Consider the following 18,421-nt stretch of genomic DNA (forward strand, 5'->3'; position numbering starts at 1 on the left):
TTTGAAAGTCATAGATCAGTATTCCCTTGGGAAAATGCATTGTTCTGTCTGACAAAGACAGTAGAGAAAATGGGTCTCGAAGTTAGAAATTAGCGAGGCGAGCAGAAGTAAGTCGATGAACGAACCAGGCCCCGGTACTGAGTCCTGAGGAACACCGTCAGTCACGGAAGTGGATCTGAATGCGGATCTGAATCATTGGGTTACTTACAACTGACTGCAATCGAGTCCGCATCGAGAGTGAGGTTGAAGGTGTTGTTGGGACTCGACACAGCTTCCACCAATACTTCTACCACCGCATCGGGTTCTGGTATTGCTTCGGCCGGCACCGAATTGTTGAACCGCAGCTCCACGTCCACTTGCGTGTTTCCCATCTGTGGCCTTGAATGTCCAAATTGGTACATTTCAATTGCGCAACATGTACGTACGTATTTTGTGCTCTATCTGATCTTTCGGGTCTTACCGAAATCCAATGACAAAAGTGCCAAAGAAAATGGAACCAAACTCTTGGAAGAAGATGAAGTCACACTGTAGAAGGAATCCATTTTTAGAACACCACAGTATCGTCTTTAGTGAGTACAGAGTAAATGGGGAGAGCTGGATGTTGCTTGTACGCACGCACGCACGCACCATTGATACCACTTGTGCTTCGAGTTGCTGGAATTGTTCGCTGCTGCGATTGTTCAGTTCTTCCACAAAAGGTTCCGACAAAACGGCTTCAACAAACACAGCTGGTGGGGCAACCGGGATGGCAGTCGTCGCCCCTTGTGTCGTTGCTGACGGCGAGTCATTAGCGGACGTGGTTGAGCCGAGGGACGACGTTGGTTCTTGGGTGGTCGTCGCTACGTTTGCTGTATTTTGAAAGTCATAGATCAGTATTCCCTTGGGAAAATGCATTGTTCTGTCTGACAAAGACAGTAGAGAAAATGGGTCTCGAAGTTAGAAATTAGCGAGGCGAGCAGAAGTAAGTCGATGAACGAACCAGGCCCCGGTACTGAGTCCTGAGGAACACCGTCAGTCACGGAAGTGGATCTGAATGCGGATCTGAATCATTGGGTTACTTACAACTGACTGCAATCGAGTCTGCATCGAGAGTGAGGTTGAAGGTGTTGTTGGGACTCGACACAGCTTCCACCAATACTTCTACCACCGCATCGGGTTCTGGTATTGCTTCGGCCGGCACCGAATTGTTGAACCGCAGCTCCACCTCCACTTGCGTGTTTCCCATCTGTGGCCTTGAATGTCCAAATTGGTACATTTCAATTGCGCAACATGTACGTACGTATTTTGTGCTCTATCTGATCTTTCGGGTCTTACCGAAATCCAATGACAAAAGTGCCAAAGAAAATGGAACCAAACTCTTGGAAGAAGATGAAGTCACACTGTAGAAGGAATCCATTTTTAGAACACCACAGTATCGTCTTTAGTGAGTACAGAGTAAATGGGGAGAGCTGGATGTTGCTTGTACGCACGCACGCACGCACGCACCATTGATACCACTTGTGCTTCGAGTTGCTGGAATTGTTCGCTGCTGCGATTGTTCAGTTCTTCCACAAAAGGTTCCGACAAAACGGCTTCAACAAACACAGCTGGTGGGGCAACCGGGATGGCAGTCGTCGCCCCTTGTGTCGTTGCTGACGGCGAGTCATTAGCGGACGTGGTTGAGCCGAGGGACGACGTTGGTTCTTGGGTGGTCGTCGCTACGTTTGCTGTATTTTGAAAGTCATAGATCAGTATTCCCTTGGGAAAATGCATTGTTCTGTCTGACAAAGACAGTAGAGAAAATGGGTCTCGAAGTTAGAAATTAGCGAGGCGAGCAGAAGTAAGTCGATGAACGAACCAGGCCCCGGTACTGAGTCCTGAGGAACACCGTCAGTCACGGAAGTGGATCTGAATGCGGATCTGAATCATTGGGTTACTTACAACTGACTGCAATCGAGTCCGCATCGAGAGTGAGGTTGAAGGTGTTGTTGGGACTCGACACAGCTTCCACCAATACTTCTACCACCGCATCGGGTTCTGGTATTGCTTCGGCCGGCACCGAATTGTTGAACCGCAGCTCCACGTCCACTTGCGTGTTTCCCATCTGTGGCCTTGAATGTCCAAATTGGTACATTTCAATTGCGCAACATGTACGTACGTATTTTGTGCTCTATCTGATCTTTCGGGTCTTACCGAAATCCAATGACAAAAGTGCCAAAGAAAATGGAACCAAACTCTTGGAAGAAGATGAAGTCACACTGTAGAAGGAATCCATTTTTAGAACACCACAGTATCGTCTTTAGTGAGTACAGAGTAAATGGGGAGAGCTGGATGTTGCTTGTACGCACGCACGCAGGCACGCACGCACCATTGATACCACTTGTGCTTCGAGTTGCTGGAATTGTTCGCTGCTGCGATTGTTCAGTTCTTCCACAAAAGGTTCCGACAAAACGGCTTCAACAAACACAGCTGGTGGGGCAACCGGGATGGCAGTCGTCGCCCCTTGTGTCGTTGCTGAGGGCGAGTCATTAGCGGACGTGGTTGAGCCGAGGGACGACGTTGGTTCTTGGGTGGTCGTCGCTACGTTTGCTGTATTTTGAAAGTCATAGATCAGTATTCCCTTGGGAAAATGCATTGTTCTGTCTGACAAAGACAGTAGAGAAAATGGGTCTCGAAGTTAGAAATTAGCGAGGCGAGCAGAAGTAAGTCGATGAACGAACCAGGCCCCGGTACTGAGTCCTGAGGAACACCGTCAGTCACGGAAGTGGATCTGAATGCGGATCTGAATCATTGGGTTACTTACAACTGACTGCAATCGAGTCCGCATCGAGAGTGAGGTTGAAGGTGTTGTTGGGACTCGACACAGCTTCCACCAATACTTCTACCACCGCATCGGGTTCTGGTATTGCTTCGGCCGGCACCGAATTGTTGAACCGCAGCTCCACCTCCACTTGCGTGTTTCCCATCTGTGGCCTTGAATGTCCAAATTGGTACATTTCAATTGCGCAACATGTACGTACGTATTTTGTGCTCTATCTGATCTTTCGGGTCTTACCGAAATCCAATGACAAAAGTGCCAAAGAAAATGGAACCAAACTCTTGGAAGAAGATGAAGTCACACTGTAGAAGGAATCCATTTTTAGAACACCACAGTATCGTCTTTAGTGAGTACAGAGTAAATGGGGAGAGCTGGATGTTGCTTGTACGCACGCACCATTGATACCACTTGTGCTTCGAGTTGCTGGAATTGTTCGCTGCTGCGATTGTTCAGTTCTTCCACAAAAGGTTCCGACAAAACGGCTTCAACAAACACAGCTGGTGGGGCAACCGGGATGGCAGTCGTCGCCCCTTGTGTCGTTGCTGACGGCGAGTCATTAGCGGACGTGGTTGAGCCGAGGGACGACGTTGGTTCTTGGGTGGTCGTCGCTACGTTTGCTGTATTTTGAAAGTCATAGATCAGTATTCCCTTGGGAAAATGCATTGTTCTGTCTGACAAAGACAGTAGAGAAAATGGGTCTCGAAGTTAGAAATTAGCGAGGCGAGCAGAAGTAAGTCGATGAACGAACCAGGCCCCGGTACTGAGTCCTGAGGAACACCGTCAGTCACGGAAGTGGATCTGAATGCGGATCTGAATCATTGGGTTACTTACAACTGACTGCAATCGAGTCTGCATCGAGAGTGAGGTTGAAGGTGTTGTTGGGACTCGACACAGCTTCCACCAATACTTCTACCACCGCATCGGGTTCTGGTATTGCTTCGGCCGGCACCGAATTGTTGAACCGCAGCTCCACGTCCACTTGCGTGTTTCCCATCTGTGGCCTTGAATGTCCAAATTGGTACATTTCAATTGCGCAACATGTACGTACGTATTTTGTGCTCTATCTGATCTTTCGGGTCTTACCGAAATCCAATGACAAAAGTGCCAAAGAAAATGGAACCAAACTCTTGGAAGAAGATGAAGTCACACTGTAGAAGGAATCCATTTTTAGAACACCACAGTATCGTCTTTAGTGAGTACAGAGTAAATGGGGAGAGCTGGATGTTGCTTGTACGCACGCACCATTGATACCACTTGTGCTTCGAGTTGCTGGAATTGTTCGCTGCTGCGATTGTTCAGTTCTTCCACAAAAGGTTCCGACAAAACGGCTTCAACAAACACAGCTGGTGGGGCAACCGGGATGGCAGTCGTCGCCCCTTGTGTCGTTGCTGACGGCGAGTCATTAGCGGACGTGGTTGAGCCGAGGGACGACGTTGGTTCTTGGGTGGTCGTCGCTACGTTTGCTGTATTTTGAAAGTCATAGATCAGTATTCCCTTGGGAAAATGCATTGTTCTGTCTGACAAAGACAGTAGAGAAAATGGGTCTCGAAGTTAGAAATTAGCGAGGCGAGCAGAAGTAAGTCGATGAACGAACCAGGCCCCGGTACTGAGTCCTGAGGAACACCGTCAGTCACGGAAGTGGATCTGAATGCGGATCTGAATCATTGGGTTACTTACAACTGACTGCAATCGAGTCCGCATCGAGAGTGAGGTTGAAGGTGTTGTTGGGACTCGACACAGCTTCCACCAATACTTCTACCACCGCATCGGGTTCTGGTATTGCTTCGGCCGGCACCGAATTGTTGAACCGCAGCTCCACGTCCACTTGCGTGTTTCCCATCTGTGGCCTTGAATGTCCAAATTGGTACATTTCAATTGCGCAACATGTACGTACGTATTTTGTGCTCTATCTGATCTTTCGGGTCTTACCGAAATCCAATGACAAAAGTGCCAAAGAAAATGGAACCAAACTCTTGGAAGAAGATGAAGTCACACTGTAGAAGGAATCCATTTTTAGAACACCACAGTATCGTCTTTAGTGAGTACAGAGTAAATGGGGAGAGCTGGATGTTGCTTGTACGCACGCACGCAGGCACGCACGCACCATTGATACCACTTGTGCTTCGAGTTGCTGGAATTGTTCGCTGCTGCGATTGTTCAGTTCTTCCACAAAAGGTTCCGACAAAACGGCTTCAACAAACACAGCTGGTGGGGCAACCGGGATGGCAGTCGTCGCCCCTTGTGTCGTTGCTGACGGCGAGTCATTAGCGGACGTGGTTGAGCCGAGGGACGACGTTGGTTCTTGGGTGGTCGTCGCTACGTTTGCTGTATTTTGAAAGTCATAGATCAGTATTCCCTTGGGAAAATGCATTGTTCTGTCTGACAAAGACAGTAGAGAAAATGGGTCTCGAAGTTAGAAATTAGCGAGGCGAGCAGAAGTAAGTCGATGAACGAACCAGGCCCCGGTACTGAGTCCTGAGGAACACCGTCAGTCACGGAAGTGGATCTGAATGCGGATCTGAATCATTGGGTTACTTACAACTGACTGCAATCGAGTCCGCATCGAGAGTGAGGTTGAAGGTGTTGTTGGGACTCGACACAGCTTCCACCAATACTTCTACCACCGCATCGGGTTCTGGTATTGCTTCGGCCGGCACCGAATTGTTGAACCGCAGCTCCACGTCCACTTGCGTGTTTCCCATCTGTGGCCTTGAATGTCCAAATTGGTACATTTCAATTGCGCAACATGTACGTACGTATTTTGTGCTCTATCTGATCTTTCGGGTCTTACCGAAATCCAATGACAAAAGTGCCAAAGAAAATGGAACCAAACTCTTGGAAGAAGATGAAGTCACACTGTAGAAGGAATCCATTTTTAGAACACCACAGTATCGTCTTTAGTGAGTACAGAGTAAATGGGGAGAGCTGGATGTTGCTTGTACGCACGCACGCAGGCACGCACGCACCATTGATACCACTTGTGCTTCGAGTTGCTGGAATTGTTCGCTGCTGCGATTGTTCAGTTCTTCCACAAAAGGTTCCGACAAAACGGCTTCAACAAACACAGCTGGTGGGGCAACCGGGATGGCAGTCGTCGCCCCTTGTGTCGTTGCTGACGGCGAGTCATTAGCGGACGTGGTTGAGCCGAGGGACGACGTTGGTTCTTGGGTGGTCGTCGCTACGTTTGCTGTATTTTGAAAGTCATAGATCAGTATTCCCTTGGGAAAATGCATTGTTCTGTCTGACAAAGACAGTAGAGAAAATGGGTCTCGAAGTTAGAAATTAGCGAGGCGAGCAGAAGTAAGTCGATGAACGAACCAGGCCCCGGTACTGAGTCCTGAGGAACACCGTCAGTCACGGAAGTGGATCTGAATGCGGATCTGAATCATTGGGTTACTTACAACTGACTGCAATCGAGTCCGCATCGAGAGTGAGGTTGAAGGTGTTGTTGGGACTCGACACAGCTTCCACCAATACTTCTACCACCGCATCGGGTTCTGGTATTGCTTCGGCCGGCACCGAATTGTTGAACCGCAGCTCCACGTCCACTTGCGTGTTTCCCATCTGTGGCCTTGAATGTCCAAATTGGTACATTTCAATTGCGCAACATGTACGTACGTATTTTGTGCTCTATCTGATCTTTCGGGTCTTACCGAAATCCAATGACAAAAGTGCCAAAGAAAATGGAACCAAACTCTTGGAAGAAGATGAAGTCACACTGTAGAAGGAATCCATTTTTAGAACACCACAGTATCGTCTTTAGTGAGTACAGAGTAAATGGGGAGAGCTGGATGTTGCTTGTACGCACGCACCATTGATACCACTTGTGCTTCGAGTTGCTGGAATTGTTCGCTGCTGCGATTGTTCAGTTCTTCCACAAAAGGTTCCGACAAAACGGCTTCAACAAACACAGCTGGTGGGGCAACCGGGATGGCAGTCGTCGCCCCTTGTGTCGTTGCTGACGGCGAGTCATTAGCGGACGTGGTTGAGCCGAGGGACGACGTTGGTTCTTGGGTGGTCGTCGCTACGTTTGCTGTATTTTGAAAGTCATAGATCAGTATTCCCTTGGGAAAATGCATTGTTCTGTCTGACAAAGACAGTAGAGAAAATGGGTCTCGAAGTTAGAAATTAGCGAGGCGAGCAGAAGTAAGTCGATGAACGAACCAGGCCCCGGTACTGAGTCCTGAGGAACACCGTCAGTCACGGAAGTGGATCTGAATGCGGATCTGAATCATTGGGTTACTTACAACTGACTGCAATCGAGTCCGCATCGAGAGTGAGGTTGAAGGTGTTGTTGGGACTCGACACAGCTTCCACCAATACTTCTACCACCGCATCGGGTTCTGGTATTGCTTCGGCCGGCACCGAATTGTTGAACCGCAGCTCCACGTCCACTTGCGTGTTTCCCATCTGTGGCCTTGAATGTCCAAATTGGTACATTTCAATTGCGCAACATGTACGTACGTATTTTGTGCTCTATCTGATCTTTCGGGTCTTACCGAAATCCAATGACAAAAGTGCCAAAGAAAATGGAACCAAACTCTTGGAAGAAGATGAAGTCACACTGTAGAAGGAATCCATTTTTAGAACACCACAGTATCGTCTTTAGTGAGTACAGAGTAAATGGGGAGAGCTGGATGTTGCTTGTACGCACGCACGCAGGCACGCACGCACCATTGATACCACTTGTGCTTCGAGTTGCTGGAATTGTTCGCTGCTGCGATTGTTCAGTTCTTCCACAAAAGGTTCCGACAAAACGGCTTCAACAAACACAGCTGGTGGGGCAACCGGGATGGCAGTCGTCGCCCCTTGTGTCGTTGCTGACGGCGAGTCATTAGCGGACGTGGTTGAGCCGAGGGACGACGTTGGTTCTTGGGTGGTCGTCGCTACGTTTGCTGTATTTTGAAAGTCATAGATCAGTATTCCCTTGGGAAAATGCATTGTTCTGTCTGACAAAGACAGTAGAGAAAATGGGTCTCGAAGTTAGAAATTAGCGAGGCGAGCAGAAGTAAGTCGATGAACGAACCAGGCCCCGGTACTGAGTCCTGAGGAACACCGTCAGTCACGGAAGTGGATCTGAATGCGGATCTGAATCATTGGGTTACTTACAACTGACTGCAATCGAGTCCGCATCGAGAGTGAGGTTGAAGGTGTTGTTGGGACTCGACACAGCTTCCACCAATACTTCTACCACCGCATCGGGTTCTGGTATTGCTTCGGCCGGCACCGAATTGTTGAACCGCAGCTCCACGTCCACTTGCGTGTTTCCCATCTGTGGCCTTGAATGTCCAAATTGGTACATTTCAATTGCGCAACATGTACGTACGTATTTTGTGCTCTATCTGATCTTTCGGGTCTTACCGAAATCCAATGACAAAAGTGCCAAAGAAAATGGAACCAAACTCTTGGAAGAAGATGAAGTCACACTGTAGAAGGAATCCATTTTTAGAACACCACAGTATCGTCTTTAGTGAGTACAGAGTAAATGGGGAGAGCTGGATGTTGCTTGTACGCACGCACGCAGGCACGCACGCACCATTGATACCACTTGTGCTTCGAGTTGCTGGAATTGTTCGCTGCTGCGATTGTTCAGTTCTTCCACAAAAGGTTCCGACAAAACGGCTTCAACAAACACAGCTGGTGGGGCAACCGGGATGGCAGTCGTCGCCCCTTGTGTCGTTGCTGACGGCGAGTCATTAGCGGACGTGGTTGAGCCGAGGGACGACGTTGGTTCTTGGGTGGTCGTCGCTACGTTTGCTGTATTTTGAAAGTCATAGATCAGTATTCCCTTGGGAAAATGCATTGTTCTGTCTGACAAAGACAGTAGAGAAAATGGGTCTCGAAGTTAGAAATTAGCGAGGCGAGCAGAAGTAAGTCGATGAACGAACCAGGCCCCGGTACTGAGTCCTGAGGAACACCGTCAGTCACGGAAGTGGATCTGAATGCGGATCTGAATCATTGGGTTACTTACAACTGACTGCAATCGAGTCCGCATCGAGAGTGAGGTTGAAGGTGTTGTTGGGACTCGACACAGCTTCCACCAATACTTCTACCACCGCATCGGGTTCTGGTATTGCTTCGGCCGGCACCGAATTGTTGAACCGCAGCTCCACGTCCACTTGCGTGTTTCCCATCTGTGGCCTTGAATGTCCAAATTGGTACATTTCAATTGCGCAACATGTACGTACGTATTTTGTGCTCTATCTGATCTTTCGGGTCTTACCGAAATCCAATGACAAAAGTGCCAAAGAAAATGGAACCAAACTCTTGGAAGAAGATGAAGTCACACTGTAGAAGGAATCCATTTTTAGAACACCACAGTATCGTCTTTAGTGAGTACAGAGTAAATGGGGAGAGCTGGATGTTGCTTGTACGCACGCACGCACGCACCATTGATACCACTTGTGCTTCGAGTTGCTGGAATTGTTCGCTGCTGCGATTGTTCAGTTCTTCCACAAAAGGTTCCGACAAAACGGCTTCAACAAACACAGCTGGTGGGGCAACCGGGATGGCAGTCGTCGCCCCTTGTGTCGTTGCTGACGGCGAGTCATTAGCGGACGTGGTTGAGCCGAGGGACGACGTTGGTTCTTGGGTGGTCGTCGCTACGTTTGCTGTATTTTGAAAGTCATAGATCAGTATTCCCTTGGGAAAATGCATTGTTCTGTCTGACAAAGACAGTAGAGAAAATGGGTCTCGAAGTTAGAAATTAGCGAGGCGAGCAGAAGTTAGTCGATGAACGAACCAGGCCCCGGTACTGAGTCCTGAGGAACACCGTCAGTCACGGAAGTGGATCTGAATGCGGATCTGAATCATTGGGTTACTTACAACTGACTGCAATCGAGTCCGCATCGAGAGTGAGGTTGAAGGTGTTGTTGGGACTCGACACAGCTTCCACCAATACTTCTACCACCGCATCGGGTTCTGGTATTGCTTCGGCCGGCACCGAATTGTTGAACCGCAGCTCCACGTCCACTTGCGTGTTTCCCATCTGTGGCCTTGAATGTCCAAATTGGTACATTTCAATTGCGCAACATGTACGTACGTATTTTGTGCTCTATCTGATCTTTCGGGTCTTACCGAAATCCAATGACAAAAGTGCCAAAGAAAATGGAACCAAACTCTTGGAAGAAGATGAAGTCACACTGTAGAAGGAATCCATTTTTAGAACACCACAGTATCGTCTTTAGTGAGTACAGAGTAAATGGGGAGAGCTGGATGTTGCTTGTACGCACGCACGCAGGCACGCACGCACCATTGATACCACTTGTGCTTCGAGTTGCTGGAATTGTTCGCTGCTGCGATTGTTCAGTTCTTCCACAAAAGGTTCCGACAAAACGGCTTCAACAAACACAGCTGGTGGGGCAACCGGGATGGCAGTCGTCGCCCCTTGTGTCGTTGCTGAGGGCGAGTCATTAGCGGACGTGGTTGAGCCGAGGGACGACGTTGGTTCTTGGGTGGTCGTCGCTACGTTTGCTGTATTTTGAAAGTCATAGATCAGTATTCCCTTGGGAAAATGCATTGTTCTGTCTGACAAAGACAGTAGAGAAAATGGGTCTCGAAGTTAGAAATTAGCGAGGCGAGCAGAAGTAAGTCGATGAACGAACCAGGCCCCGGTACTGAGTCCTGAGGAACACCGTCAGTCACGGAAGTGGATCTGAATGCGGATCTGAATCATTGGGTTACTTACAACTGACTGCAATCGAGTCCGCATCGAGAGTGAGGTTGAAGGTGTTGTTGGGACTCGACACAGCTTCCACCAATACTTCTACCACCGCATCGGGTTCTGGTATTGCTTCGGCCGGCACCGAATTGTTGAACCGCAGCTCCACGTCCACTTGCGTGTTTCCCATCTGTGGCCTTGAATGTCCAAATTGGTACATTTCAATTGCGCAACATGTACGTACGTATTTTGTGCTCTATCTGATCTTTCGGGTCTTACCGAAATCCAATGACAAAAGTGCCAAAGAAAATGGAACCAAACTCTTGGAAGAAGATGAAGTCACACTGTAGAAGGAATCCATTTTTAGAACACCACAGTATCGTCTTTAGTGAGTACAGAGTAAATGGGGAGAGCTGGATGTTGCTTGTACGCACGCACGCACGCACCATTGATACCACTTGTGCTTCGAGTTGCTGGAATTGTTCGCTGCTGCGATTGTTCAGTTCTTCCACAAAAGGTTCCGACAAAACGGCTTCAACAAACACAGCTGGTGGGGCAACCGGGATGGCAGTCGTCGCCCCTTGTGTCGTTGCTGACGGCGAGTCATTAGCGGACGTGGTTGAGCCGAGGGACGACGTTGGTTCTTGGGTGGTCGTCGCTACGTTTGCTGTATTTTGAAAGTCATAGATCAGTATTCCCTTGGGAAAATGCATTGTTCTGTCTGACAAAGACAGTAGAGAAAATGGGTCTCGAAGTTAGAAATTAGCGAGGCGAGCAGAAGTAAGTCGATGAACGAACCAGGCCCCGGTACTGAGTCCTGAGGAACACCGTCAGTCACGGAAGTGGATCTGAATGCGGATCTGAATCATTGGGTTACTTACAACTGACTGCAATCGAGTCCGCATCGAGAGTGAGGTTGAAGGTGTTGTTGGGACTCGACACAGCTTCCACCAATACTTCTACCACCGCATCGGGTTCTGGTATTGCTTCGGCCGGCACCGAATTGTTGAACCGCAGCTCCACGTCCACTTGCGTGTTTCCCATCTGTGGCCTTGAATGTCCAAATTGGTACATTTCAATTGCGCAACATGTACGTACGTATTTTGTGCTCTATCTGATCTTTCGGGTCTTACCGAAATCCAATGACAAAAGTGCCAAAGAAAATGGAACCAAACTCTTGGAAGAAGATGAAGTCACACTGTAGAAGGAATCCATTTTTAGAACACCACAGTATCGTCTTTAGTGAGTACAGAGTAAATGGGGAGAGCTGGATGTTGCTTGTACGCACGCACGCACGCACCATTGATACCACTTGTGCTTCGAGTTGCTGGAATTGTTCGCTGCTGCGATTGTTCAGTTCTTCCACAAAAGGTTCCGACAAAACGGCTTCAACAAACACAGCTGGTGGGGCAACCGGGATGGCAGTCGTCGCCCCTTGTGTCGTTGCTGACGGCGAGTCATTAGCGGACGTGGTTGAGCCGAGGGACGACGTTGGTTCTTGGGTGGTCGTCGCTACGTTTGCTGTATTTTGAAAGTCATAGATCAGTATTCCCTTGGGAAAATGCATTGTTCTGTCTGACAAAGACAGTAGAGAAAATGGGTCTCGAAGTTAGAAATTAGCGAGGCGAGCAGAAGTAAGTCGATGAACGAACCAGGCCCCGGTACTGAGTCCTGAGGAACACCGTCAGTCACGGAAGTGGATCTGAATGCGGATCTGAATCATTGGGTTACTTACAACTGACTGCAATCGAGTCCGCATCGAGAGTGAGGTTGAAGGTGTTGTTGGGACTCGACACAGCTTCCACCAATACTTCTACCACCGCATCGGGTTCTGGTATTGCTTCGGCCGGCACCGAATTGTTGAACCGCAGCTCCACCTCCACTTGCGTGTTTCCCATCTGTGGCCTTGAATGTCCAAATTGGTACATTTCAATTGCGCAACATGTACGTACGTATTTTGTGCTCTATCTGATCTTTCGGGTCTTACCGAAATCCAATGACAAAAGTGCCAAAGAAAATGGAACCAAACTCTTGGAAGAAGATGAAGTCACACTGTAGAAGGAATCCATTTTTAGAACACCACAGTATCGTCTTTAGTGAGTACAGAGTAAATGGGGAGAGCTGGATGTTGCTTGTACGCACGCACGCACGCACCATTGATACCACTTGTGCTTCGAGTTGCTGGAATTGTTCGCTGCTGCGATTGTTCAGTTCTTCCACAAAAGGTTCCGACAAAACGGCTTCAACAAACACAGCTGGTGGGGCAACCGGGATGGCAGTCGTCGCCCCTTGTGTCGTTGCTGACGGCGAGTCATTAGCGGACGTGGTTGAGCCGAGGGACGACGTTGGTTCTTGGGTGGTCGTCGCTACGTTTGCTGTATTTTGAAAGTCATAGATCAGTATTCCCTTGGGAAAATGCATTGTTCTGTCTGACAAAGACAGTAGAGAAAATGGGTCTCGAAGTTAGAAATTAGCGAGGCGAGCAGAAGTTAGTCGATGAACGAACCAGGCCCCGGTACTGAGTCCTGAGGAACACCGTCAGTCACGGAAGTGGATCTGAATGCGGATCTGAATCATTGGGTTACTTACAACTGACTGCAATCGAGTCCGCATCGAGAGTGAGGTTGAAGGTGTTGTTGGGACTCGACACAGCTTCCACCAATACTTCTACCACCGCATCGGGTTCTGGTATTGCTTCGGCCGGCACCGAATTGTTGAACCGCAGCTCCACGTCCACTTGCGTGTTTCCCATCTGTGGCCTTGAATGTCCAAATTGGTACATTTCAATTGCGCAACATGTACGTACGTATTTTGTGCTCTATCTGATCTTTCGGGTCTTACCGAAATCCAATGACAAAAGTGCCAAAGAAAATGGAACCAAACTCTTGGAAGAAGATGAAGTCACACTGTAGAAGGAATCCATTTTTAGAACACCACAGTATCGTCTTTAGTGAGTACAGAGTAAATGGGGAGAGCTGGATGTTGCTTGTACGCACGCACGCAGGCACGCACGCACCATTGATACCACTTGTGCTTCGAGTTGCTGGAATTGTTCGCTGCTGCGATTGTTCAGTTCTTCCACAAAAGGTTCCGACAAAACGGCTTCAACAAACACAGCTGGTGGGGCAACCGGGATGGCAGTCGTCGCCCCTTGTGTCGTTGCTGAGGGCGAGTCATTAGCGGACGTGGTTGAGCCGAGGGACGACGTTGGTTCTTGGGTGGTCGTCGCTACGTTTGCTGTATTTTGAAAGTCATAGATCAGTATTCCCTTGGGAAAATGCATTGTTCTGTCTGACAAAGACAGTAGAGAAAATGGGTCTCGAAGTTAGAAATTAGCGAGGCGAGCAGAAGTAAGTCGATGAACGAACCAGGCCCCGGTACTGAGTCCTGAGGAACACCGTCAGTCACGGAAGTGGATCTGAATGCGGATCTGAATCATTGGGTTACTTACAACTGACTGCAATCGAGTCCGCATCGAGAGTGAGGTTGAAGGTGTTGTTGGGACTCGACACAGCTTCCACCAATACTTCTACCACCGCATCGGGTTCTGGTATTGCTTCGGCCGGCACCGAATTGTTGAACCGCAGCTCCACGTCCACTTGCGTGTTTCCCATCTGTGGCCTTGAATGTCCAAATTGGTACATTTCAATTGCGCAACATGTACGTACGTATTTTGTGCTCTATCTGATCTTTCGGGTCTTACCGAAATCCAATGACAAAAGTGCCAAAGAAAATGGAACCAAACTCTTGGAAGAAGATGAAGTCACACTGTAGAAGGAATCCATTTTTAGAACACCACAGTATCGTCTTTAGTGAGTACAGAGTAAATGGGGAGAGCTGGATGTTGCTTGTACGCACGCACGCACGCACCATTGATACCACTTGTGCTTCGAGTTGCTGGAATTGTTCGCTGCTGCGATTGTTCAGTTCTTCCACAAAAGGTTCCGACAAAACGGCTTCAACAAACACAGCTGGTGGGGCAACCGGGATGGCAGTCGTCGCCCCTTGTGTCGTTGCTGACGGCGAGTCATTAGCGGACGTGGTTGAGCCGAGGGACGACGTTGGTTCTTGGGTGGTCGTCGCTACGTTTGCTGTATTTTGAAAGTCATAGATCAGTATTCCCTTGGGAAAATGCATTGTTCTGTCTGACAAAGACAGTAGAGAAAATGGGTCTCGAAGTTAGAAATTAGCGAGGCGAGCAGAAGTAAGTCGATGAACGAACCAGGCCCCGGTACTGAGTCCTGAGGAACACCGTCAGTCACGGAAGTGGATCTGAATGCGGATCTGAATCATTGGGTTACTTACAACTGACTGCAATCGAGTCCGCATCGAGAGTGAGGTTGAAGGTGTTGTTGGGACTCGACACAGCTTCCACCAATACTTCTACCACCGCATCGGGTTCTGGTATTGCTTCGGCCGGCACCGAATTGTTGAACCGCAGCTCCACGTCCACTTGCGTGTTTCCCATCTGTGGCCTTGAATGTCCAAATTGGTACATTTCAATTGCGCAACATGCACGTACGTATTTTGTGCTCTATCTGATCTTTCGGGTCTTACCGAAATCCAATGACAAAAGTGCCAAAGAAAATGGAACCAAACTCTTGGAAGAAGATGAAGTCACACTGTAGAAGGAATCCATTTTTAGAACACCACAGTATCGTCTTTAGTGAGTACAGAGTAAATGGGGAGAGCTGGATGTTGCTTGTACGCACGCACGCACGCACCATTGATACCACTTGTGCTTCGAGTTGCTGGAATTGTTCGCTGCTGCGATTGTTCAGTTCTTCCACAAAAGGTTCCGACAAAACGGCTTCAACAAACACAGCTGGTGGGGCAACCGGGATGGCAGTCGTCGCCCCTTGTGTCGTTGCTGACGGCGAGTCATTAGCGGACGTGGTTGAGCCGAGGGACGACGTTGGTTCTTGGGTGGTCGTCGCTACGTTTGCTGTATTTTGAAAGTCATAGATCAGTATTCCCTTGGGAAAATGCATTGTTCTGTCTGACAAAGACAGTAGAGAAAATGGGTCTCGAAGTTAGAAATTAGCGAGGCGAGCAGAAGTAAGTCGATGAACGAACCAGGCCCCGGTACTGAGTCCTGAGGAACACCGTCAGTCACGGAAGTGGATCTGAATGCGGATCTGAATCATTGGGTTACTTACAACTGACTGCAATCGAGTCCGCATCGAGAGTGAGGTTGAAGGTGTTGTTGGGACTCGACACAGCTTCCACCAATACTTCTACCACCGCATCGGGTTCTGGTATTGCTTCGGCCGGCACCGAATTGTTGAACCGCAGCTCCACCTCCACTTGCGTGTTTCCCATCTGTGGCCTTGAATGTCCAAATTGGTACATTTCAATTGCGCAACATGTACGTACGTATTTTGTGCTCTATCTGATCTTTCGGGTCTTACCGAAATCCAATGACAAAAGTGCCAAAGAAAATGGAACCAAACTCTTGGAAGAAGATGAAGTCACACTGTAGAAGGAATCCATTTTTAGAACACCACAGTATCGTCTTTAGTGAGTACAGAGTAAATGGGGAGAGCTGGATGTTGCTTGTACGCACGCACGCACGCACCATTGATACCACTTGTGCTTCGAGTTGCTGGAATTGTTCGCTGCTGCGATTGTTCAGTTCTTCCACAAAAGGTTCCGACAAAACGGCTTCAACAAACACAGCTGGTGGGGCAACCGGGATGGCAGTCGTCGCCCCTTGTGTCGTTGCTGACGGCGAGTCATTAGCGGACGTGGTTGAGCCGAGGGACGACGTTGGTTCTTGGGTGGTCGTCGCTACGTTTGCTGTATTTTGAAAGTCATAGATCAGTATTCCCTTGGGAAAATGCATTGTTCTGTCTGACAAAGACAGTAGAGAAAATGGGTCTCGAAGTTAGAAATTAGCGAGGCGAGCAGAAGTAAGTCGATGAACGAACCAGGCCCCGGTACTGAGTCCTGAGGAACACCGTCAGTCACGGAAGTGGATCTGAATGCGGATCTGAATCATTGGGTTACTTACAACTGACTGCAATCGAGTCCGCATCGAGAGTGAGGTTGAAGGTGTTGTTGGGACTCGACACAGCTTCCACCAATACTTCTACCACCGCATCGGGTTCTGGTATTGCTTCGGCCGGCACCGAATTGTTGAACCGCAGCTCCACGTCCACTTGCGTGTTTCCCATCTGTGGCCTTGAATGTCCAAATTGGTACATTTCAATTGCGCAACATGTACGTACGTATTTTGTGCTCTATCTGATCTTTCGGGTCTTACCGAAATCCAATGACAAAAGTGCCAAAGAAAATGGAACCAAACTCTTGGAAGAAGATGAAGTCACACTGTAGAAGGAATCCATTTTTAGAACACCACAGTATCGTCTTTAGTGAGTACAGAGTAAATGGGGAGAGCTGGATGTTGCTTGTACGCACGCACGCAGGCACGCACGCACCATTGATACCACTTGTGCTTCGAGTTGCTGGAATTGTTCGCTGCTGCGATTGTTCAGTTCTTCCACAAAAGGTTCCGACAAAACGGCTTCAACAAACACAGCTGGTGGGGCAACCGGGATGGCAGTCGTCGCCCCTTGTGTCGTTGCTGAGGGCGAGTCATTAGCGGACGTGGTTGAGCCGAGGGACGACGTTGGTTCTTGGGTGGTCGTCGCTACGTTTGCTGTATTTTGAAAGTCATAGATCAGTATTCCCTTGGGAAAATGCATTGTTCTGTCTGACAAAGACAGTAGAGAAAATGGGTCTCGAAGTTAGAAATTAGCGAGGCGAGCAGAAGTAAGTCGATGAACGAACCAGGCCCCGGTACTGAGTCCTGAGGAACACCGTCAGTCACGGAAGTGGATCTGAATGCGGATCTGAATCATTGGGTTACTTACAACTGACTGCAATCGAGTCCGCATCGAGAGTGAGGTTGAAGGTGTTGTTGGGACTCGACACAGCTTCCACCAATACTTCTACCACCGCATCGGGTTCTGGTATTGCTTCGGCCGGCACCGAATTGTTGAACCGCAGCTCCACGTCCACTTGCGTGTTTCCCATCTGTGGCCTTGAATGTCCAAATTGGTACATTTCAATTGCGCAACATGTACGTACGTATTTTGTGCTCTATCTGATCTTTCGGGTCTTACCGAAATCCAATGACAAAAGTGCCAAAGAAAATGGAACCAAACTCTTGGAAGAAGATGAAGTCACACTGTAGAAGGAATCCATTTTTAGAACACCACAGTATCGTCTTTAGTGAGTACAGAGTAAATGGGGAGAGCTGGATGTTGCTTGTACGCACGCACCATTGATACCACTTGTGCTTCGAGTTGCTGGAATTGTTCGCTGCTGCGATTGTTCAGTTCTTCCACAAAAGGTTCCGACAAAACGGCTTCAACAAACACAGCTGGTGGGGCAACCGGGATGGCAGTCGTCGCCCCTTGTGTCGTTGCTGACGGCGAGTCATTAGCGGACGTGGTTGAGCCGAGGGACGACGTTGGTTCTTGGGTGGTCGTCGCTACGTTTGCTGTATTTTGAAAGTCATAGATCAGTATTCCCTTGGGAAAATGCATTGTTCTGTCTGACAAAGACAGTAGAGAAAATGGGTCTCGAAGTTAGAAATTAGCGAGGCGAGCAGAAGTAAGTCGATGAACGAACCAGGCCCCGGTACTGAGTCCTGAGGAACACCGTCAGTCACGGAAGTGGATCTGAATGCGGATCTGAATCATTGGGTTACTTACAACTGACTGCAATCGAGTCTGCATCGAGAGTGAGGTTGAAGGTGTTGTTGGGACTCGACACAGCTTCCACCAATACTTCTACCACCGCATCGGGTTCTGGTATTGCTTCGGCCGGCACCGAATTGTTGAACCGCAGCTCCACGTCCACTTGCGTGTTTCCCATCTGTGGCCTTGAATGTCCAAATTGGTACATTTCAATTGCGCAACATGTACGTACGTATTTTGTGCTCTATCTGATCTTTC

The 18,421-nt window shown here is 48.7% G+C and overlaps 1 protein-coding gene across 1 annotated transcript in view; it reads right to left on the reverse strand.

Moving 5' to 3' along the window:
• LOC147060236 (uncharacterized) overlaps positions 1–18,421 on the reverse strand; it is a 50,388-nt gene that overhangs the window by 25,878 nt on the left and 6,089 nt on the right. The window contains exons 20-66 of the mRNA XM_085906620.1: positions 18,179–18,348; positions 17,744–17,964; positions 17,585–17,649; positions 17,333–17,502; positions 16,898–17,118; positions 16,723–16,787; positions 16,471–16,640; positions 16,036–16,256; positions 15,869–15,933; positions 14,763–14,932; positions 14,328–14,548; positions 14,161–14,225; positions 13,909–14,078; positions 13,474–13,694; positions 13,299–13,363; positions 13,047–13,216; positions 12,612–12,832; positions 12,445–12,509; positions 11,339–11,508; positions 10,904–11,124; positions 10,737–10,801; positions 10,485–10,654; positions 10,050–10,270; positions 9,875–9,939; positions 9,623–9,792; positions 9,188–9,408; positions 9,021–9,085; positions 8,769–8,938; positions 8,334–8,554; positions 8,159–8,223; positions 7,907–8,076; positions 7,472–7,692; positions 7,297–7,361; positions 7,045–7,214; positions 6,610–6,830; positions 6,451–6,515; positions 6,199–6,368; positions 5,764–5,984; positions 5,589–5,653; positions 5,337–5,506; positions 4,902–5,122; positions 4,727–4,791; positions 4,475–4,644; positions 4,040–4,260; positions 3,881–3,945; positions 3,629–3,798; positions 3,314–3,414 (exon numbers count right to left, since the gene is read on the reverse strand). Coding sequence (XP_085762746.1) covers positions 3,314–3,414; positions 3,629–3,798; positions 3,881–3,945; positions 4,040–4,260; positions 4,475–4,644; positions 4,727–4,791; positions 4,902–5,122; positions 5,337–5,506; positions 5,589–5,653; positions 5,764–5,984; positions 6,199–6,368; positions 6,451–6,515; positions 6,610–6,830; positions 7,045–7,214; positions 7,297–7,361; positions 7,472–7,692; positions 7,907–8,076; positions 8,159–8,223; positions 8,334–8,554; positions 8,769–8,938; positions 9,021–9,085; positions 9,188–9,408; positions 9,623–9,792; positions 9,875–9,939; positions 10,050–10,270; positions 10,485–10,654; positions 10,737–10,801; positions 10,904–11,124; positions 11,339–11,508; positions 12,445–12,509; positions 12,612–12,832; positions 13,047–13,216; positions 13,299–13,363; positions 13,474–13,694; positions 13,909–14,078; positions 14,161–14,225; positions 14,328–14,548; positions 14,763–14,932; positions 15,869–15,933; positions 16,036–16,256; positions 16,471–16,640; positions 16,723–16,787; positions 16,898–17,118; positions 17,333–17,502; positions 17,585–17,649; positions 17,744–17,964; positions 18,179–18,348 — 7,111 coding nt within the window. The remainder of the gene's footprint in view (positions 1–3,313; positions 3,415–3,628; positions 3,799–3,880; positions 3,946–4,039; positions 4,261–4,474; positions 4,645–4,726; positions 4,792–4,901; positions 5,123–5,336; positions 5,507–5,588; positions 5,654–5,763; positions 5,985–6,198; positions 6,369–6,450; positions 6,516–6,609; positions 6,831–7,044; positions 7,215–7,296; positions 7,362–7,471; positions 7,693–7,906; positions 8,077–8,158; positions 8,224–8,333; positions 8,555–8,768; positions 8,939–9,020; positions 9,086–9,187; positions 9,409–9,622; positions 9,793–9,874; positions 9,940–10,049; positions 10,271–10,484; positions 10,655–10,736; positions 10,802–10,903; positions 11,125–11,338; positions 11,509–12,444; positions 12,510–12,611; positions 12,833–13,046; positions 13,217–13,298; positions 13,364–13,473; positions 13,695–13,908; positions 14,079–14,160; positions 14,226–14,327; positions 14,549–14,762; positions 14,933–15,868; positions 15,934–16,035; positions 16,257–16,470; positions 16,641–16,722; positions 16,788–16,897; positions 17,119–17,332; positions 17,503–17,584; positions 17,650–17,743; positions 17,965–18,178; positions 18,349–18,421) is intronic.

Source organism: Syngnathus leptorhynchus, chromosome 2 (genome assembly GCF_054491065.1).
Source record: "Syngnathus leptorhynchus isolate UIUO chromosome 2, UIUO_Slep, whole genome shotgun sequence".
NCBI lineage: Eukaryota > Metazoa > Chordata > Actinopteri > Syngnathiformes > Syngnathidae > Syngnathus > Syngnathus leptorhynchus.